This window comes from Alnus glutinosa, chromosome 1 (genome assembly GCF_958979055.1).
Source record: "Alnus glutinosa chromosome 1, dhAlnGlut1.1, whole genome shotgun sequence".
NCBI lineage: Eukaryota > Viridiplantae > Streptophyta > Magnoliopsida > Fagales > Betulaceae > Alnus > Alnus glutinosa.
Genome location: NC_084886.1, coordinates 32,639,925 through 32,663,358, shown reverse-complemented (window position 1 = coordinate 32,663,358; position 23,434 = coordinate 32,639,925). Strand labels below are relative to the sequence as shown.

Sequence of the window (23,434 nt, the reverse complement as noted above, 5' to 3'; positions counted from 1 at the left end):
AATGAAAAATTGAAATGACTTCTAAAAGTAAAGTGTGTGCATAAGTGTCAACAAAAATTAAAGCACAGCGGAAAGTAAATGACACAAATATTTTGTTGACGAAGTGGAAACTCAGTTAAGAGAAAAACCACTCCGGGGCAGCCAAACCCAGGAATTCCACTATTCAGAAGACAAAGCTAGATACATGACAGTAACACTCACATGTACCGATGCAGTGGTCATTCCTTGATCTCTGACGTGTAACCCAACACGAACGCTTCCCAACCAGGTTCACCTACCTGAAGGGGTCTTCAATGGAACTCCTTACCTTAGAGCCGACCTCTAAGATAGACTTCGGTTTGCAGCACAGCAACACTTGAAAAACGGCTTCAGAGGAGATATCACGTCTCTGAGCTCTAGAGAATTCACCACCGAATTCTATGTTGAAAGCATGCCTTAAGCCTCTTATTTATAGGCTTTGGAAACCCAAAATTGACTCAAAAACGGAGTCTGAAACACGCTCGTCCGGACGGGCCAAGTTTTACTTGTCCGAAAAGTATTCTGGAATTTTCTGCAGGGCCGTCCAGAAGGGCAAATCTTTCTGTCCGGACGGAGGCCATCCTGACGCTTCTAGGGTCCGTCCGGATGCTCAAATTACAGCATTTGTTTTAAGCTTTCCAATGAAGCCAATTTCGTTCCAATCCGATATTTGAGTAAAACGTTATGACCAAAATACCCGAGGGTGTCCGGACGGTCAACTGCAACCGCCTCTCCAAGATAGCGCTGAAAGCTTCCATAACAAGGTCACGTCCGGACGGTGTTTCCCTAGAATCTGGACGGTTGCACTTCGGCTGCACGAAATTACCATAATAAGGCTTGGAGCGTCCGGACCTTGAAGGCTAACGTCCGGACGGTTGAACTGGTGCACGCAATTTCCATATATGAAGCTTGATCGTCCGGACCATGAAGGCTGACGTCCGGACGGTTGAACTTGGTATGCACGTTCTTGCCTTATAGAGGACATTGTCCGGACGGTAGCAGCCGTCTTCCCATAACTGTGTCTTGAGGCAGAAACCCTATTTCTTGTCAAACACTGAATGGCGTCTGGACGGTATAACCACGTCGTCCGGACGGATGCGCTGGAACACTGGGATTTTCTCAAACTCTGAAGGGCGTCCGGACGGATGCAATCTTGAACTGTTCGAAGCTTCTAGACACTGATGGGAGTCCGGACGGATGTTGCTGACTGATGAGCGTCTGGACGGCTGACAGGGAACCGAAATAAATCCTTGAAAACTTCACAGAATCTTCTCGAAGAACATAGCTGAAGAGTAGACTCTGGATAAAGCAGCATCCCTGTGAAAGCAGCAACATTACATAGAAGTGATTTTGTCCAACAGAATGTAGCCAATACCAAAACAAACAAACTCCCCCTTTGGCCATTCTGGGACAAAAATCACTTGACCGGTTAAAAATACAATCCCGGTCCAAATCAACAATTACTCCCCCTTTTTGTCACAAATGGACAAAAGGTAAAACAGAGGAATGAGAAAAACCACACAACAATTACTCCCCCTTAATGTCTCAGAAGGACAAGGGTAAACGGAGTAATAATATCCACAGACAAAAACGTTCTAAAATCCAAAACAATAGGAAAGTAGAGAAACGTCTGCAAATGGCCCAAAAGAGAGGAACAAAAATCCTCCAAGTATCAAATCCCAAGACCTTTGGAAATTGAACATCCGACTTCAACAATAGTCAGTTTTCCAAAGGATGCATCTGTCAATCACTGTGCTGGGAGACGCTGGATGTCGTATTCCTGAAAAAACCAATCAGAAATATCTCCAAAAATACCATTAGATCCTGTTAGTGCCAAACATAATGTGGTATTTAACACGGCTATCAAATGGATGCCAAAGAGAAATATTAGCAATGCAGCTATTCATAAGGCATAAATATAGCATGATCAGCCCAATACACAGACAGAGAAGGATTTTTATGCACACTATCTCAAGAAAAGATCCTAACAAATATTCCAATATTCTAAAATCACAAAGACTTAAAAGAATAACGGAAAACACAATAAAAATCATGGGATGAAAAGAGATGTGCAAAAAATGCCAAAATCTCGGGTGAAATCCACGAGAAAAACACACAAGATGCCATGATAAATCAATAAAAATGCAAAGATGTGTGTATGGCAGAGAAAGAGACGCAAGTCTTAAACCTGTAGAGATCCTATCCGGATGTGTCACTTAACCATCCGGATGGCAACTGCTAGGTCAGCATATGGCAAGACTGTGCTTGTCCAGACGTAAGAATAGGTCCGTCCGAATGCTTCACACTTGAAAATCTGAAACTTGAGGAAAATAAGCAGAAAAATATTTTTCCCAAAAGTTAGCTTCAGAACACGCATGTATAATCAACTGATAAAGCAGTCAAATAGCATTGCAAAAATATTCAAAGATATAAATGAGAGTTAAGTATTCAATAAGCACAAATTTCCCTGCAGATAGAAATTTTAAATAGATTACTCAACTCATGCAATGCGTGTGTGTGTGAAGACTTTCTCAATAAGGTATGAAATTCATTGATATGACAAAAAGCAACCAGATTTTCCAAACAAGAGAGAAAATCAATGAAAGATCAGCCAAAAGTCAAACCTTATCTTACTAGGGCCTAGCCACCCTCATCTGATACACTCCCCCTAAGATGCAGCACCTAATTATTTTACTTGTACCATGAAGGACAAAGTAAAATTTTTACTTGCACGTAGAGGGCAAGGCATATAGCAAATTCAGCACATAAGCAGTGAATATATAATTTAAAAGCGCATAATGTATATGATTTACTGCTTGATTCTTATGGTGCTGCAACCTAGAGAGTATGCCAAAATTTTTAGGTTCTAGGTTCCTAGCATTTGGTCAATTTGGCCATCTTATCAAAAACCTCTTCTCTTTATCCAGAATTTCTGGAAACAAAAAGTCAGAGAAGGAAAAGATGTACCTTAAGGGGAGTCTTTAGATAGTGCACATTTTCATCGCATGAGGAAAGTAACTATCTATCATTAAGATGCAACAGGAAAACTTAGCAGATATCATGCATAAACTCTCAATCATATATAAGCATATTTAATCAATGCACAATGAACTGAGATATCAGGCAAAAACACATGCAAAATCTGAAAAGCTATCAAAAGAAAGAAATAAAGTTCCGCATCTTCTCCCCAAATTTTTTATTTTTTATTTTTTGTTGAAAAACAATAAACAGAAAAACAATAAATACATGCTTATGGAAAAGGAAATGACATCTAATCCCAGCATGTAAGGTAAACCAAACCTGTCCTCATGGAGAGAGGTTTAAGAAATACCAAGACAGAAAAGCAGCCGCCCGACGTGCTTTAACTGTCATCCCCAAAAGAAAATATCTGCAGATGTTTCTCAAGACAACAAGAGAAAATATGGGGATAAAATAAACGGTTCCTCAAACAGAATGCAAGGCATGAGTACGATATGACAAGATAAACAATGCAATGCAAACATACCTGCCATGCACTAGGATTTAGGAACCAAAATCCTAGGCATGGGAGACCTCACCTACTAGGTGAGTCCACTCCCCCTTAAGGGATGAATTGTCTCATCCTTCCTTACCCATACCTTCTTTACCTGTGAGGCAGGGGTGTGAGCCATGTCCCAATTGATCAGTCTGACTAGGACATTCTTCATCATGTTGACAAGCCCTTCATTAGTCTGATTCTTCTTGGGCTTGTGAGGCTTCACTTTGAAGCATTCGGCTTTGATGTGGCCATACTTACCACAGTGATAGCATGAGGGAGAATCCCTTTGAGGATAATGCCGTTGTTGCCGAAAAACATGATGAGGCTTAGAAGGTTTAGAGCTAGACTTACCTGTCTTTTGCTCTGTTTTCCTGATCCGAGGCTGCTGATGTCGGATCTGAGGACAGTGTGGCCTGATGTGTCCAGAGACATCACAATGATAGCAGGTAGGCTGACTTCGTTTGCTGAAATGCTTCTTGAAGGACTCTGCAAATTTAAGATTAGCATTTTCACAAACAATAAAGTCCTTACCTCTTTTAGATATATGCCTCCTATGGGGCGGGACATATTTATCTGAAGAGGTTTTCTCAATAACGCCCTGTTTGGAATCCTCCTGCTTCTTCCAAGGTTTGTGGGATTTTAACAGATAACACTTTGGTTTGATATGACCAACCTTCCCACCATGATGACACATAGGAACAAACTTACCTTGTGTTCCCGAATCCTTGGAGTTAAGCTTCACACAATTATTCAAGCAAGAGTTTTCTGAACAAGCTGCATCTACTATTACAGGCTTAAAATCAACATGATCTAATTAAAAGTCAGAAATATGTGAAGTAGAAGCACTAAAATCATCAACAATTAAACCAAGCTTGTTCGAAATATCTGAATGAATACATGATAAGAATGTAAAATGTCGTATTTTTTCCCTTAATATTTAATCTCTTATACTTATTTAATGCCTAAATGTACTCATTATTCTTATATTTTGATTTAGGATACAAATTGAGGCATTAAATGCAAAACAAAGCAAATTGGGCGATTTTGGACAATTTCAATATCAATTCGTAATCTGGTCATAACTCTCTCATAGAATCTCCGATTGAGATGATTCAAGATGCTGTGGAACACCAAGAAAAAGATCTACAACTCTTATGTTTTGCGTTTTGAGAGATACCGGATGAATCAAAGTCAAAATCGGGCTTGAAGTTGACGTTCTGATGCGGTTTAATTGCGGAAGTTTTCAGATATGGAAATTTCTTTACTTTGAGACTTTTCATAATCATCCAATCAATTCCAGCCAAGCCAAGCAATAAATAAAAAGTCAAGCAAAAGGAAGAAAAGGAAGGAAAAGATGTGTAGAGGATCAAGAAAATAAAGAAGAGATTTGTGGGGACCACGTGGAAGAAGACAACATGAAAGGAGCATCTCTTTCCATGACAAAGGAAATTGATTTTCTCTCCATACTTGGCTGATTTGTGGGGACTTAAACAAAGAAAGAATCGAGAAAGCATATGGCAACAAAAGTCCCCATTGAAAACATCACCTTCCTAGTTATCCTAGCCTTTATTTTATGTTTAATATTTTCCTTAATTAGTAGATTTGTGTATTGTTATTTTAGGATAGTATTTACAATATCTTTCTTTAGGAGATTTCCTAGGTTTCTAGCATATGGGATGAAACTTGTATAAAAGGGGAGAACCATGACACACCTTCTACCTTACATCATCTATCTTCGATCTTCTCCCCTCTTCTCTAACTTCTTTGAGTCATGGCCCTGCGTGGCTAAACTTTCATAATTGGTCGAAGGAAACGGAAGCCTCGGAATCAATAAAACTGTGAGATCTAATTTGTTTTTATTGTTCGATTTATGCTTTGAGTATCAGATGTTCTTCTATACTTATTTTCATGATTGTCTCGTTTAATTGCTAGGAGTACTACTAGTTTATTATTCATTGCAATCTATTGCTAGGTTGGATATCAAATCCGTAATTGTTTGATCCCTCCAATCTGTGAAGCAACTAAGATTTAATGATTTGCTGCTTCTCAGTGATTAATAAATCTTAGGAAGAACATCCGACGAAATTAAATGCAACCGCTTGTACTTGTGTTGTTTCGCTTCATCGATCTCTCTAATTCTTAAGGCTGCTACTAGATTAAACCTATAGCGCTTGTCTTAGGTTGTTTAGTAGTTAGGGTTAATTAGAGCGCTTGTCTACTAATTAACTACGACTAAGGAGAGATAGGAAAATAGTTCCAACGGTGAATATTCAAGCATGAATTGATATATATTTGCATCAATGATCAGTTGCCAGATTCCGATGGTGGAAGTTGACTTAGACCAATGTTTCTTTACTTGATTAATATTTTAATTTGAATTGTTTCTTAGTTATTTTTCTTAAAATTATTTTTATACTCAAAACCCCCCCCATCCTTGTTCACGTAGCATAAAACTCGGCTAATTATTCTTCGTGGGATCGACCCTTACTTCCACTACTATATATATATTTTCACAAGTAAGGTTTTATTTTTGGGTGCCTGCGACAGCACACCAAATTTTGGCGCCGTTGCCGGGGAGTAATTCTAGTTTATTTTTGTGCTTCTTGTGATCCTTATTTTTTTTCTTCTTGAAATTTTTTGCTTTTATTGTTTTCAAAAAAAAAAAAAAAAAAAAAAAAAATTGTTTGTTTTATTTATTTTCATTACTCTAGAATTTTTCTAATTTGTTTTAATTGTTTATGACTGTAACTCGATCTTCTAACCAAAGTGATTTTCAGTACGATCCAGAAATAGAAAGAACTTTGTGCAGGTTGAGAAGGGAGGCTCGGAGAAAATCTGAAGAGAACGATCTGGCTCTTGACTTCCTATTTGCTAGCAATTCTGATTTAAAAGAGGAAGAAATCATGGCTGGAAATCGAACTTTGAAAGAGCTTGCTGCTCCTGATTTAAATCAACAACCTTTATGCATAACGTTCCCTACTTTAGATGCTACTACTACTTTTGAATTAAAATCTGGACTAATACATCTCTTGCCCACTTTTTATGGCCTTACAGGTGAAGATCCTCACAAGCATTTAAAGGAGCTTCATGTGGTGTGCACGAGTATGAAACCTACAGGGGTAACTGAGGAGCAAATTAAATTGAGAGCCTTTCCATTTTCTTTGAAAGATTCGGCTAAGAATTGGCTCTATTATCTACCCTCTGGGAGTATTACCACATGGAACGAGATGAAGAGACTATTTTTGGAGAAGTATTTCCCAGCTTCAAGGGCGTCTAACATTCGAAAAGAAATTTGTGGTGTAAGGCAGCACAACGGAGAGTCCCTACACGAATACTGGGAACGTTTTAAAAAATTGTGTGCAAGCTGCCCCCATCATCAAATTAGTGAGCAGTTACTCATCCAATATTTTTATGAGGGCCTTCTACCCATTGATAGGAACATGATTGATGCTGCTAGTGGAGGAGCTTTGGTGGATAAAACTCCCGAGGCCGCAAGGAACTTGATTGCAAATATGGCGGCCAATTCTCAACAATTTAGCACTAGGCTTGACCTTCAACCTAGGCCTATTAATGAGGTAAATATTTCTTCCCTTGAACAACAAATTGCAAGTCTGACTTCTCTTGTTCGTCAAATGGCTGTAGGTAATATGCAAACGGTGAAGGCTTGTGGAATTTGTTCAATAGTAGGGCATCCAACCAATATGTGCCCAACTCTTCAAGAGGAGCCCATTGAGCAAGTGAATGCGACAGGTGGTTTTCCTGGACAACAGCAAAGGAAATATGATCCCTATTCGAGCACGTATAACCCAGGATGGAGGGATCACCCCAATCTTAGCTATGGGAGTCCACAAGTAAACCAACACGCGACTCAAAATCACCCAAGTTATCAGCAATATAAGCAGCCATACCCTCCTAGACAACAATCGGGCCAAATTTCTAATTCTGGTATGTCTTTAGACGATATTGTTAAGTCTCTTGCCACTAACACTTTGCAATTTCAACAGGAGATGAAGGTCAGTATTCAAAGTTTGGAAAATCAGATGGGCCAGATGGCGACCGCAATTAGTAAGCTAGAGGCGCAAAATTCAAGTAAATTACCCTCTCAAACGGTAATAAATCCAAGGGAAAATGTAAGTTCAATCGTTTTGAGAAGTGGTAAAGAGGTTGATATTCCAGTAAATACTTCTAGGGTCCGTCCGGATGCTCAAATTACAGTATTTTTTCTAAGATTTCCAATGAAGCTGATTTCGTCCCAATCCGATGTTTGAGTAAAAAGTTATGACCAAAATACTCGAGGGTGTCCGGACGGCTTGACCGTCCGGACGGTCAACTGCAACCGCCTCTCCAAGATAGCGCTGAAAGCTTCCATAATAAGGCCACATCCGGACGGTGTTGCCCTAGCGTCCGAACAGTTGCACTTCGGCTGCACGAAATTACCATAATAAGGCTTGGAGCGTCCGGACCTTGAAGGCTAACATCCGAACGGTTGAACTGGTGCACGCAATTTCCATATATGAAGCTTGATCGTCTGGACCATGAAGGCTGACGTCCGGACGGTTGAACTTGGTATGCATGTTCTTGCCTTATAGAGGACATCGTCCAGACGGTAGCAGCCATCTTCCCATAACTGCGTCTTGAGGCAGAAACCCTATTTCTTGTCAAACACTGAATGGCGTCGGGACGGTATAACCACGTCGTCCGGACGGATGCGCTGGAACACTGGGATTTTCTCGAACTCTGAAGAGCGTCCAGACAATTTGCCATTACGTCCGGACGGATGCAATCTTGAACTGTTCGAAGCTTCTAGACACTGATGGGAGTCCGGACGGAAAGATCTCATCGTTCGGACGGATGTTGCTGACTGATGAGCGTCCGGACGGAATACCACGTCGTCCGGACGGCTGACAGGGAACGGAAATAAATCCTTGAAAACTTTACAGAATCTTCTCGAAGAACATAGCTGAAGATTAGACTCTAGATAAAGCAGCATCCCTGTGAAAGCAACAACATTACATAGAAGTGATTTTGTCCAACAGAATGTAGCCAACACAAAAACTAACACATAACTTTCCCAAACTCCTCACGAACTTCTTTGAACTTTGAATTTGTGTAAACATCTTGAAATTGCTTCTCGAAATGAAAGTGGCATATAATTGGGATCATGCGATTAAAAGAATCAAAATCAGCACGTGCCTCATTCTCGACCACTCTCCTCAATGCACCATCAAATTGATCAACAAATTCTTTCAAAGTGGTCTGTGCATGCACATAACTATCAAAAAATGCATTCATACTGTTAGTATTTTGGCCTTATTCTATGTTTGGACAAAATCACTTATGTGTAATGATGCGGTAAACAGGGATTCCACTTTCAAAGTGATGTCAGAAGAATTTCAAGTTTCCTGTCAGCCGTCCTGACGATGTGTCATCCCGTCCGGACGCCCATCTGTCTACTGTTCCATCCGTCCGGACGACATGTCATTCCGTCCGGACATTAGACAGACAAGCATCATCTGTCCGGACGACGTGTTTCTTCCGTCCGGACACCTACATCGTATCGAGAAGTTTTTGTGCAAACTTGCTCCGTCCGGACGCCTATCAGTTTTCGAACGGTTCACTGATTCTTTCCAAGTTCAAGAAAGGGAAGATCAATCAACAGTCCGGACGATGTGGTATCCCGTCCGGACGTGTATCTCTGTAAGGCAAGAATTGCAGTTCAAAATGAACTGTTTGGACATCTGACAGCTGTGGTCCGGACGTTGGTGCATCGTATATGGTAACTGCCGATTCGACTTCAACCGTCCGGACGTCTCCCCCTCATGGTCCGGACTCACGCACATCAGATATGGAAATTGCATATTGAAGTTTAGCCGTCCGGACTCTCCTGCCCCATGGTCCGGACGCGCGAAGCCTGTTATGGAAATTACTTGCAGAGGACGTGCGTCCGTCCGGACGATCGAGCCATCCCTTCCGGACGATGTTCTTATACAGGAAAGATTTCTCCGCGAAAATTTCAGAAAATCCTGTCGCACAGTTGTCCGTCCGGACGGCCATGGTTCACCGTCCGGACGGCTCCCAGGCAAATTTTGCCTAACGCCCATTCTGACCCCTAGCCTATAAATAGGGGTCCTTGGGTACTTAGAGCTGCAAGAATTCGGGATGAATTCCATTAGAGCTCAGAGACGTGATATCTCCTCTGAAGCCGTTTTTCAAGTGTGCTGTGCTGCAAACCGAAGTCTATCTTAGAGGTCGGCTCTAAGGTAAAGAGTTCCATTGAAGACCCCTTCAGGTAGGTGAACCTGGTTGGGAAGCGTTCGTGTTGGGTTACACATCAGAGATCAAGGTACGACCACTGCATCGGTACATGTGAGTGTTACTGTCTTGTATCTAGCTTTGTCTTCTAAATAGTGGAATTCCTGGGTTTGGCTGCCCCGGAGTGGTTTTTCTCTTAACTGAGTTTTCACTTCGTCAACAAAAATATCTATGTCATTTACTTTCCGCTGTGCTTTAATTTTTGTTGACACTTATGCACACACTTTACTTTTAGAAGTCATTTCAATTTTTCAATTGGTATCAGAGCTTGGTACACTCTGAGAAGATTAATTTCTTGAGTGTTTTTATATTTGACTTCTATCTTTATTATGTCTCAAACTCTTAATTCTGTTCTTGCCTTTGATGGCTCGAACTATGGCTATTGGAAGGCACGTATGCATTTCTTTTTTAAATCTATTGACTGTTGGGGTATTGTTGAGACTGGTTGGACTAAACCAGAGGATACAACACCTGAACTAGTCCCTCAAAAGAACGCTCGTCTTTCAAATGACAAAGCCCTCCATGCTCTATGTCAAGCACTTTCTCCATCTAAATTCGTCAAAATTTCAAATTGCGAATCAGCCAAAGCAGCATGGCAAATTTTGGAAACAACATATGAAGGCACAAAACTTGTAAAATCTTCCAAACTTCAGATGTTGATTTCAAAATTTGAAGAAATTAAGATGTTAGAGGAAGAGACATTTGGAGAGTTTTACTCCAAAATAAGTGACCTGAGGAACTCCATGGTGAGTCTTGGGAAACCTATCTCGGATGTAAGACTCATCCGAAAAATTCTCAGATCTTTGCCCGAGCGTTTCAGGATTAAGGTAACGACTATTGAGGAAAGTAAGGATCTTGAAGAAATGAAGATTAAAGAGCTGGTTGGATCTCTTCAAACATACGAGTTGTCTCTGCCACCGGTCAAGAAATTAAAGACCATTGCTCTTAAGGCTTCCAAGAAGAAGGTAAAAGCCTCCTCTAAAGAAGAATCTGAGGATGAAGAAAAGGCTGTGGCAATGCTTGCCAAAAATTTCATAAGACTAATGAAAGATGATCGGTTCAAGAAGAAGTTTTTTGAAAAAGCCAAGAAAACCTCTCAGAGAAGCTGAACCAGAGGATGAGAAAGATCACAGAGGATCCCGATGTTTTGAATGCTCAGGTTATGGGCATATCCGGGCCGATTGCGGGAATCTCAAGAAGGGCAAAGGGAAGGCTTACAATGTGACTCTCAGTGATGAGTCCGAAGAAGATGCTCCAAAGTCTGACAAATTTATGGCTTTTGTGGCCCCTTATATTGAAGAAGAAGACTCATATTATTCGGAGCATAGTGAGAATGAGGTAGAGCTCAAGGAAGCATACAAAACTCTCTACAAAGAGTTTGAGAAGCTGAGGGAAGGCCGAAAGCAGCAAGTTAATGATCTGAACAGTCTGCATACTTAGAAGAGCTCACTGCTGCTCAAGATACAGGAGCTCGAGGAAAAGCTACTTGAGACACAGCTCCAGCTAGAGAGAGTCACTGATGAGAAGTTGACTCGTATGCTGTCCATCCAGAAGAGCCCACATGACAAGACTGGTCTCGGGTATGTAGCTTCCTCTTTTGATATTCCTTCTTCCTCAAAGACTGTGTTTGTGCCTCCTACAGTCCCAGAGCTTCCTCCAGTTATTGAAGATAAACAGAAGGAAACGGTCAATGATGATGTTCCAGGCACTTAGCAGCCTCATTCCATCAGAAGACCTCCTATTTGCCATCATTGCAGTCTCAGTGGGCATATACGGCCTTAGTGCTCCCTCTTGAAAGCACAAAAGGCCAAAGCCAAGAAAGAAGTGCCTAGACAAGCTCAGTATGGCACTGTATCTGCAGCTCAGCATCAGACTCCTTGGCATCAGGTATCCTATCAAGCACCATGGAGACAAGCACCAAGACATCAGTTCCAAGCCCCTTGGTTTCATGCTCCTCAGCATCAACGGCCTCAACAGCGGTATGTACCAGCCAATCAGAGTGGCACTTACAAGAGCAAACCTAGGCAATTGAGAAGGCCTCAAGAGCAATACTCCGGTGAGCCTCCTGTTTGGATGCAAAACATGATGGAGTGGATGATGCAGTCTTGTCAGCAACCACCTACTGGAAGGCAGACTTGGGCTGAGAAGGACAGTTACCCCAGGAGGGGGAACCGACGCACCTAGCAAGTTTGGATGTTCATGCCTAGGATTCTGTTCCTAATCCTATGACATCAGGTTTGATTGCTCATTGTATTTGTTATATTATATGCAATCTAGGAACAAGTTATGTTTGCCCCCTTGTGTTTTCTTGAGAAAACTTTGCAGGTATTTTTGGGGAAGACAGAAAAAACAGGTCGAGCTACTGTTTTTCTGTAATGGCATCATTGAGCGTACACAGGTTTGATCGTGCCTTAGCATATGATGTTTTTTCCATATTGCTTGTTGTTTTTTTTTTTAATAAATAAAAAAAATAAAAAATTTGGGGAGAATTTGCAGGATTTTTTTCTCTTGGCTTATTAGATATTGCATGTATTCTTACCTGATATCTCAATTCGTTGTGCATTGATTAAATATGCTTAGATATAATTGATTAAATATGCAAAAGTAGGATAGCTTCTTTCCTCATGCGATGAAAATGTGCACTATCCCGGGCACCCCCCCCCCCCCCCTAAAATGTACATCTTTCCTTCTCTGACTCTTTGCTTTTGGAAATTTTGGATAAGAGAAGAAGTCATTGATAAGATGGCCAAATTGACCACAGGCTAGTTGAACCTAACATCTATAAACTCTGTCACTCCCTACAGTTTGCAGTTCTATAAGATTTGAGCAGTATTTCATAAAAAGTTTTGTGCTTTAAATCTGTTTAATCACTGCTTATGTGCTTAAATTCACCTTGCTCTCTATGAGCAAGTAAAATTTTATCTTGTCCTATATGGTACAAGTAAAACAAAATATGTGCTGCATCTTAGGGGGAGTGTATTAGATAAGGGTATCTAGGCCCTAGCAAGTTATAAGGTTTGACTTTTGGCTAATCTGTCTTTGATTTTCTCTCATGTCTAGAAAATTTAGTTGCTATTTGTCATGTCTTGGAAAGTCTTACCTGGTGGGAAAAGAGGCTCCACACACACACGCATTGCTTGAGTTGAGTTGCCTATTTGATTTTTATATGATCAGGAAAAATTATTTGTGCCAATTGAAATCTCAACTTCCTTTTATATCTCTGTTTATTTTTGAGATGCGTTCTGATTGTGTTATCAGTTGATTATGTATGCGTATTCTGACACTGACTTGAGAAAATTTGATCTCTGTAAATTTTTCTCAGTTTTTCTGGTGTTTCAGTGTGGAGCGTCCGGAAGGTATTCCTTGGAGTCCGGACAGGTGTAGCATGGTAGTCCGGACGGTATTCTCTGGAAGTCCGGACATGTGCAGTGCCTCGTCGTCCGGACAGGTCTTGTTGTACGTCCGGACTCACGTGCACTATCACTATCGTTCGGACGGGTTATTTATTTCGTCCGGACGAGCATGACCGTTACGCATGTTCCCAAGGCCCACGAATCCGGACGTCTTGAAAATTCCATCCGGACGGGTCACCCATAGAGGCTATAAATTGCCCAGAATCGGTCATTCTCTCCCTCATACCCCACCAAATCCACCTTTTGGCTTTTTGTGAGTAATTTTCTTTGGTGTTTTTGGAGTAATATCATCCCTTTGTGTCTCTTTGCATTCTCAATCACTCTTCAGGTATTTTTCTTGTCCTATTCTTTTCAATTCTTACACTGTTAGACTTTCAATATTTGATTATGAGTGTTATTGAGAGTTTGAGATGCTTATAATGTTGGGATTATTTGTAGGACTGTGATAATTTTTGTCTAAATTTTATGATAGTCCTCTTACTGCTGTTATTCTGCCAAAATTTTTGCTAACCTAACAAGATTTTTTTTTGGATTATTTTTGGAATATTCTTGTTGGTTTTCTTTTTGCAGAATCATGTCTGCCATCAGTTCCCAGCGCCGGGTCCGTCAAAGGACAGAAGCAGAGCAAAATGAAATACAAGCGAAGATTATGGACCGGACTGTCATTGCTGAACGGAACGTGGTCCGTGTAAATATCATGGTGCCTCCGCTGAACAGTATCCATGAGACTATCCAGCATTATCAGTGGACCTACCTCTATACCTGTGCATGCATCGTCCTCACCAGGCTGGTCCGACTCTTTTATGCAAACTTGGAGGTTGCTCAGGATGATGAGCGTGGGACGGTACTGCAGTCCACTGTTGACGGACACATAATCACTGTTGATCCCCAGATCATCAGCCAGTTTATCGGGGTACCTGTTCTCTATCTACCTGCCAGTCCATTCAACGAGGTGGTGCTTCCTCCCTCTATGGATGAGCTCCGAGAGTTTTTCCATGCTACTCCACAGGGTGAGGAGCATCAGACCTCTATCAAGATTGGTGCTCTAGGTCCAGCTCATCGTATGTTGGCCAAAATTATTCTGCACAATCTGTGGCCGGTTACCAGACGCAGTAATCTGATATTGAAGAAGGCCCAGTTTGTTTATGTTGTTCACTTTCGCCTTCCTTTCTGTCTCTACAAGCATATTCTGGGAGTCATGCTCGAGGCTTGTGATGAGGGCATTGCCGGTCTTCCTTTTGGTTGCCTCCTTACTCAGATCATCCTGCAGTCCGGTATCAATGTAGATGGAGAGCCTAGGATGAAGATGAAATAGCCCCTCAGCAAACAGACTTTGCTGAAGTCAAATGCGCAGCTGCGGAGAGAGGATTCTGATGAGGATATGCCTACTGCGATGCATGTTGCTTTTCCGGACGTAGCTTCATCCTCTCACACTGTCCCGCCTTCTGAACCAGAGGTAAATGTTTCTCAGATTATGGAGGCTCTTGCTGCTCTTCAGGGGGGGATGAGCAATATGCAGGTGTCGATGTCCTCCATGCAACAGTCCATGTCCTCCATGCAGCTGGAAATGCGGTCCATCAGCAAGAGGTGGAGCAGACCCACTTGGACCTTCAAGAGTGTCTCCAAGTTCATCATCCAGAGAGCAGTGATGATGAGGCTGTTGCACCAAAGGCTGCACGTCGGACTCCCAGAGCTACACCTCTGGCAGAGGATGTTTGATTCCCTTGTGTTTCGTTGTTGACTTTTTTTAATTGTTTTTTGTTATTTTGAGACAATTTATTGTTCATTATAACTCTTGGATTTATATTACTCTGTTCCCCGGGTCCTTCTGAGACCGTTAGGGGGAGTAATTTTTATTTTAGTTGGTTGTTTTATTACTCTGTTTACCCTTTGTCCCATTGTGACAAAAATGGGGAGTAATTTTTATTTTGGACCGGGAATGTATTTCCAAACCGGTCGAGTAATTTTGTCCCAGAATGGCTAAAGGGGGAGTTTGTTAGTATTTTGGCCTTATTTTATGTTTGGACAAAATCACTTATGTGTAATGATGCGATAAACAGGGATTCCACTTTCAGAGTGATGTCAGAAGAATTTCAAGTTTCCTGTCAGCTGTCCAGACGCCCATCTGTCTACTGTTCCATCAGTCCGGACGACGTGTCATGCCGTCCGGACATCAGACAGACAAGCATCATCTGTCCGGACGACGTGTTTCTTCCGTCCGGACACCTACATCGTATCAAGAAGTTTTTGTGCAAACTTGCTATGTCCGGACGTTTCAGCAGCACGTCCAGATGCCTATCAATTCTCGAACGGTTCACTGATTCTTTCCAAGTTCAAGAAAGGGAAGATCAATCAACCGTCCAGACGATGTGGTATCCCGTCCGGACGCGTATCTCCGTAAGGCAAGAATCGCAGTTCAAAATGAACCGTCCGGACGCTGGTGCATCGTATATGGTAACTACCGATTCGACTTCAACCGTCCGGACGTCTCCCCCTCATGGTCTGGACTCACGCGCATCAGATATGAAAATTGCGTATTGAAGTTTAGCCGTCCGGACTCTCCTGCCCCATAGTCCGGACGCGCAAAGCCTATTATGGAAATTACTTGCAGCGGACATGCGTCCGTCCGAACGATCGAGCCATCCCGTCCTGACGATGTTCTTATACAGGAAAGATTTCTTCGCGAAAATTTTGGAAAATCCTGTCGTACAGTTGTCCGTCCGGACGGCCATGGTTCACCGTCCGGACGGCTCCCAGGTAAATTTTGCCTGACGCCCATTCTAACCCCCAGCCTATAAATAGGGGTCCTTGGGTACTTAGAGCTGCAAGAATTCGGTGTGAATTCCATTAGAGCTTAGAGATGTGATATCTCCTCTGAAGCTGTTTTTCAAGTGTGCTGTGCTGCAAACCGAAGTCTATCTTAGAGGTCGGCTCTAAGGTAAGGAGTTCCATTGAAGACCCCTTCAGGTAGGTGAACCTGGTTGGGAAGCGTTCGTGTTGGGTTACACATCAGAGATCAAGGTACGACCACTGCATCGGTACATGTGAGTGTTACTGTCTTGTATCTAGCTTTGTCTTCTGAATAGTGGAATTCCTGGGTTTGGCTGCCCTAGAGTGGTTTTTCTCTTAACTGAGTTTCCACTTCGTCAACAAAAATATCTGTGTCATTTACTTTCCGCTGTGCTTTAATTTTTGTTGACACTTATGCACACACTTTACTTTTAGAAGTCATTTCAATTTTTCACATACTTTCACTTTGTTGTGTGGTATTCATTCTCGCCTAAAATATATCTTTCAAGTATGCCGGCACCCAAAAAGTCCTCTCACTAAATAATCCATGCAGCCATGCATTATCCTCAAGATGATAACTCTCAAGTAGAATTTTTCAATTTTTCTCAAATTCTTCACATGTTTGACAATCATATATACAAGTATTTAGGGCTCTCCTAATGCCATCAAAATTAGCATGTGCTCCAAACTTCTTAGGGAGTTTGCTTATACTGTGCCATAGACAATATCTATGTCGAGTTTTAGGAAAAACTCTTGCGATTACATTTTTCATAGCCTTATCCTGATCTGTCATAATTGCTCTTGGGGCTCAGCCCTTCATGCACCTCAACTAAGAATTAAACAACCAAACAAATGTGTCTGTATCCTCGTTTGATATTAGTCCTACCCCCTAAAATTATAGACTGGCCATGATGATTCACTCTTGCAAAAGAAGCAAAGGGCATGTCATATCTATTGGTCAAGTACGTCGTGTCAAACATAATAACATCATTGAAGAATTCATATGCTGCCCTACTTCTTCCATCTGTCCAAAAAACCATTTCGCAACCTACAATCATCATCCATGTCCATCACATAATAGAACCCACTATTTTAGTTTTGCATTCTACTGAAAAACTCACAAAGTGCCTGAGCACCTCCTTTACTAAGTTGAAGCTTTCTTGCCTTGTTGATATAATTTTGGCAATCTCTCTCTTCAAATGAAACACTCTCAAACCCCCTCATTTCAACAACCAATGAATTAAAATTCTTATTAGTACGTATTTCTACTCTATCATTAGCTTAAGCCTTCTTTTGACAACATCATTTATAATCTTATTGCTTCTAAAAAATCTTGCTTTGCGTAGGCTTAGTTGATAATTATGCTCAAGCACAACTTTACTCAAAAACCGTGTTCCATCCACACATGCCAATGCACAAATCCTAGCATGACACCATGTTCTAATGGTTGTTGGAGTTGGCTTCGCAACATTACTTGTGGTAGTTCGGTCTTGGCCTTCACGACTACATGTAAGGACTTTATATCATGGTTGACCAATTTTTTTTTTGTGGTTCTTGCCAACACACTAAAACCAGATTGCTTAGCAAGTAAGTATCATTGACGTCTTAAGTTCTTCAACTTTTTTATTCCTGTCGATCATCTCCAATAATATAACATTGTCTTCATTATCATTCAACTCTTCGTCCGAACTAAAATCGATTCTTCAATTGTTTCACCCACATCTATCCAAAAAAGGATACAAAGTTTAAAAACAAGAAAGAAAAAGAAAAACACCAAAAACAAAACAAAACAAAAAGCCATCTTGGTGGGTCAAAGCGAAATTATAACACAAACAAAAGTGAAAAGCCTAACCATTTTGAGGATCATCTTGGTGGGTTAAAGCATCATTATTTGGAATATGTGTATACAAAGATTCAACTTTGCCCTCTTTATCCAAGCGTGAACTTGAAGAATCCATTTATACCACTTTGGAGATTTTAGAGGAGCTACATAAAAGAGATGGGTATAAAAAGAGTTGTTAGGATACTAAATTTCATAGGCAACAAAATCAGATTCAGAAAAATAACATAGAAAAGATTTATGTGACAGAAACAAATGCTTATAATCTTTTAGACCATTACCACATTTCTGATCTACTTACTATAACCGATTTTTTTTATTCTTTTTTCCTAAGCTACTAGTACTATTTATTTCTTTAGAGAAATCTTATTAGTCCCTTATGCATCAAAGTATGAGCATCATTATATTGTACAAAGTAAAAGGGGGTAATGATTACATAAAAAGGTAAATTCTTCATAAAAAGAAAGTTAAATTTCTTTTACTGATACTTGATTGGTGACACTAATTGAATGATGTCTATACATGTTTGAGCATCATTACTTAGACCTTACAACATTTGTTGCAACAGATTTTGGGTTTAATTATTCTATTATCAATTTTTTCTACTTGATAATTATTTGTGGCTGCATTGAATCCTTGGTAAATGACCTTAAAGTTTGAGAAATATTGTTGAGTTTGGCTCTCCTATCAACTTCCATTGATACCATAATATAGATAATGTCAAGAACATGTCGAAAGAAGGCAAAACTTTCAAGATCTGTCCTCGAATAGAATTGGAAGCATCAGGAAACATGTATGTTTGTGAATACGTGGAAGTGAGGAAGAGGATTATCTTCCATTGACTAGTCCAAAAATTGTAAATTCAGTCTTTTGTTTTTAGAGCTTATTGTGGGGAAACAGATCCTCTCCATTTCATTCACGGCTAGGATTCCCTTAAAAAAATTTATGGTTTACAAACTGTCATCTCATTTAAAAGTCGTTAACTTTTTCTTTTGCAAACTTAATGCACGTTAGACTTACGTTTTGCAAAATTAACTAGCCTTTGTTCCGTCAAGAGCAGCTTCAACATTTATGTTTTTTGGATGAATACATCTTCAACACTTTATTTACAGTTACGAAGTTTCACCTGCACATTTAATTCCCCAAACTCAATCCCTAACCCAACATCGACAGATAGTCCCGATAAACCCAGTTCTTGTTCTTCTCATTGAAAAGTTATTGGCAAAAGAAAACCCCTTTTTTCTAGTTTTTTTTTCCAAAAAAAAAAAAGAAAGTTCTTTGATATTTAATATATATATATATATTACCCCCATTTTTTAATTAGGGAAAAAAGTACTAGAAAACAATGTATACATAAAACTTGGTAGAATGTACAGGGTTGGAGGTAGAAGAAACCGGTGCATTCACTTCTAAGAGCTTTGTCTTGGGGAGCGCCAGAGGACTAGAAACAGAGATATAAAATAGCTTCTCAGTTCCTAACCTTAATTTTCTTCTAACCGAGCCATGACAAGCCTCTGGATAAATTTGTCATCTTTCTCTATTTCAGCTTACCAAGTCATCGAAAAGTCAGATGTTGCCGAAGACAGAGATGGCCGCCAAAGCCGCCTGAGAACGAACACGCTGACAAGAGAAAGAGAGAGAGCACTGTGTGATGTGATCCTAATCTGTAAGGATTACATCTATATTTAAGTAAGAGATATATCTAAGTTGTAGATATATCTAATAGGAATAGTGGTTGAATAAGAGTCTTATCTTTTCTAGTGAGAGAAGACGAGTAGTAGTAATTGTTTTCATTTAAAGTTTTCTTTGAATAGTAGTAGGATTATCAAGCTAAATGAATATGATAGAAGTAGTAAAACTCTATCTAGAATAGAGTTACACTCCTACGTGAGTTTGCTAGCTTAATTGTATATTTAAAGAAACAAATTATGGAATAATATTATGTTGATTATTGTTATGTGAAATACAGTTTACTGTGTTTTTTGAGAGATCAGGCTTTCTCGAATTAGCCATTGGAGGTTACAATTCCCTCGAATGAGCCAATCTATCATTTCCTATGCTTTGTATTAATTGGTTCGCATCAATTGGTATCAGAGTCAAGCGTTTTCCTCTTGAATAGCAATAAGTGTTTACCCAAGAGGATTGGTTTCCCTCAAAAGAAACCATATATTAGACAACATAAGAAAATCAAAGAACAAGAGTTCTCTGATCCACACCATCACCATGTCTTTCCAATTTTTCTGGAATGAAGAGGATCGAGCAAAGATAGAAAAGATGCGATCATAATTTCTCGATTGGAAGGAAAAAGCCAACAAAAAGATGGAGGAGCATATGAGAAAAATTGAAAGTTTTTCTCAATTGATTAGGCATTAAATAAAAGAAAAAAAAGAAAAAAAAGAAAAATTGAAAAATTGATATTTTAAGAAAGAAAAAGAAAGAAAAGAAAAAAAAAAAAGAGAAAAAGAATAAAAGAAGGAAAATTATATTTAGCTTTAAATAAAGTGTTATTTTAATATTTTGGTGATTTTATAGCTTTTATTATTTTAAAGTATTTTAAGCGGTATTAACACTAATGCCGTTATGCTGCCCAGATTTTAAAGGAATAAAATAAGGTTATTATTCTGAAACATAAAGCTCATTATTTATATTTAGTAAGTTGTTATGTTTATTTGATATAAAAATAAATATATATGATTTTTAATGTTAAAGCTTTTATAATGCTATTTTAACTAAAATGAGTATTTTGGTTATTATTTATAAATGCTATTATAATGCCCGCATGAAATATGTGACATTATAATTAATCAATTTTATATGCCGTTATAATGTCCAAATAACATTATATTTATTAAAGACCAAAAATAGAGGGAGGATATTATGCTTAAGGATCTTAATAAAAGCCATAATAAATCCCGCATAAAATATTAGTAATAAAATGTAATTGGACCAATTTTATATGTCGAGGTTATGCTCAAGCGAAAATAGGAAATTATGTTAAGGTTTAAAGGTTATAAATGAGAATAGTGTTAAAGGTATTTTTAGTGAATTATATTAATCTATTATTGTTTGTATTAAATTATATTGTAGAGAATATTTATTTGTAAACGCTTTTCCTGAAGCCAGAAGAATTACTGTGAGTATTTCTTATTCACTGAGGATGATACGTGTGGTTTTAGTCTTTAATGACTAGTGATTGCTATTTTTATTTAATTGTATGCATATGGTCTGACAATTGATATGTTTATCATGTTTTGGTTGGAATTATGCATTTGATGTGGTTTACATGATTATATTGTGGTAAAGTTATGAGTTATGAATAGGTTAATAAAAAGACTGGAGGTTTAGGTACCAAGGCGTCAGTGATTGAGGAGACCAACGGATGAATTGAGGTTTACAAACCAAGGCGTCAAGCAATTGACAAGACCAGCGGGTAAACCAAAGTTTAGGTACCAAGGCATCAATTCACTGATAAGACTGACGGATAAACCAAAGGTTGAAGGAATGAAGATAATAAGCTGGCGGGCACAAGGCCCACAGAAGGAGCACAAGGCTCCATAAAGATGATAAGCTGGCAGGCACAAGGCTCCGTAGTAGACTGACGGGCATGAGGCTCACAGTCGGGGCACAAGGCCCTAAGAACCAATAAGCAAGTATATGACTTAAGTAAATAAAGAGTTAAAGCAGATAAATGAATGTGATTAAATGTATGTGAATATAACTGTCATCATTTGATTGCATTGCATATGGTTAAATAAATCATTGTATCACTGTGGTTGAGGACCGTTGACTCACTCGACCGCAGCATGAGATTGTGGTGTTAACCACAATCACATGCGAGTTTTGCAGGTATAAAGGAAGCAGGTTAAGGAGGAAGCTTTTAGCATATAATCATTATTTGGAGAAAACAGTAGTCATGAATTTATTAAGTGACGCATGTGGCACATATGTTATTATTTTGGACGTAATTATTATGTCAAAACAAAAGGTTATTATTTTATATAATGAGGTTAATTAGTCAGCTCTGATGTGTCATCGTTAAAGAAAAATTATATTCCGCTGCTAATTTATAACTCTGATGAGTTAGTAATGTCACGTGGAAATCGAAAATTTTTCACTTATGTTTTTTGTAAAAGCGGGGCGTTACAACCACTGTCGAGAGGAAGAAAAGAGTTGTTGAAGCAACAAGAATTCATCAATGTCGGCATCGCACCAAACCACTGTCGATCAGCCGCAGATCCAAACATCATCGGAGCCAGCAACGTCATCTCTCCTCAACGATGCTAGCAATGCTAGATCGGAATCTCCACCACTGTTCTTCCGCCGTTATCAAACCGCATCGCCAAATCGCTCCTAGTTGCCGTCGCAGTTCCGTCCGACAGCCATCACCTCGCATCGGCCATTGCAATCGCCGATCCAGAACCCACCGCACCAAGTGCCGCCATCAGCCTTGCCGCGCCGGATACCTCTTTTGTTACAGAGTTACGAAAGAAACAAGCAGGGGTGTTTTTGTTTGGCTCAAACGAAGAAAAAAAAAGGGTACAAACAAAACGAGTTCGGCTTTTATGAAGGGCCTAGTTAGTCAATGGGTCAACTTTCTTTTGTGGCTCAAAGGTGTAGCAGATGTGTGCACTGTTTTTAATATTTGTTATTAAGTTATATTTTTGGAAGTGTTAATTAGTTTTTATTTTCAGTACTGTAGTTTTCATAATTTTTTCTTGAGGACAAGAAAAAGGTTAGTAGGGGGGAATGATGTGATCATAATCTGTAAGGATTACATCTATATCTAAGTAAGAGATACATCTAAGCTGCATATATATCTAATAGAAGTAGTAGGTGAATAAGAGTCTTATCTCTTTTAGTGAGAGAAGACGAGTAGTAGTAGTTTTTATTTAAAGTTCTCTTTGAATAGCAGTGAGATTATCTAGCTAGGGGAGTGATCCTTACACTCTTTGTGTACAACAATGGTACAACACCAAGGCACATTGGGAGACCCAATGTGTGGGCCCCACTCCAATGTGCCTTGGTGTTGTGTTATTGTTGTTCATTGTGAGTGTTTTGATAATTTCCCATTTAGCTAAAGGAATGTGGTAGAAATAGTGAAACTCTATCTAGAATAGAGTTACACTCTTATGTGAGTTTGCTAGCCTAATTGTATATTTAAAGAAACAAACTATGGAATAATATTATGTTGATTATTGTTATGTGAAATGCAGTTTATTGTGTTTTTTTAGGAGATCATGCTTTCTTGAATTAACTATTGGAGGTTACGGTTTTTCCAAACGAGCCAATTTATCATTTTCTATGTTTTGTATTAATTGTTTGCATCACCGTAAGATGCCGAAAAGAGAGAGCGGGTTTGGCCTGCCGTTTGATCCAGAGAGAGAGAACCGTGAAAAGAGGGAAAATCGGGGGGAAATGACCAATTTTTCCTCCCGTAGGTATCTCGTTTAACATTTTTTTAATTATTATTACTATTATTATTATTTTTTTTAAAAAATACCTACTACGTCAGCAGAGTTGGTGAAAAGTTGTGGGAAAGGTACA

General features: G+C 39.5%; 1 protein-coding gene across 1 annotated transcript; it reads left to right on the top strand.

The window, feature by feature from the left end:
• Positions 1-6,273: 6,273 nt before the first annotated feature.
• Positions 6,274-13,893, top strand: LOC133859075 (uncharacterized). Its single transcript, XM_062294406.1, has 2 exons — positions 6,274-7,644; positions 13,831-13,893. The coding sequence occupies exons 1-2, from the start codon at positions 6,274-6,276 to the stop codon at positions 13,891-13,893; spliced, it is 1,434 nt and encodes a 477-aa protein (XP_062150390.1).
• Positions 13,894-23,434: the final 9,541 nt, after the last annotated feature.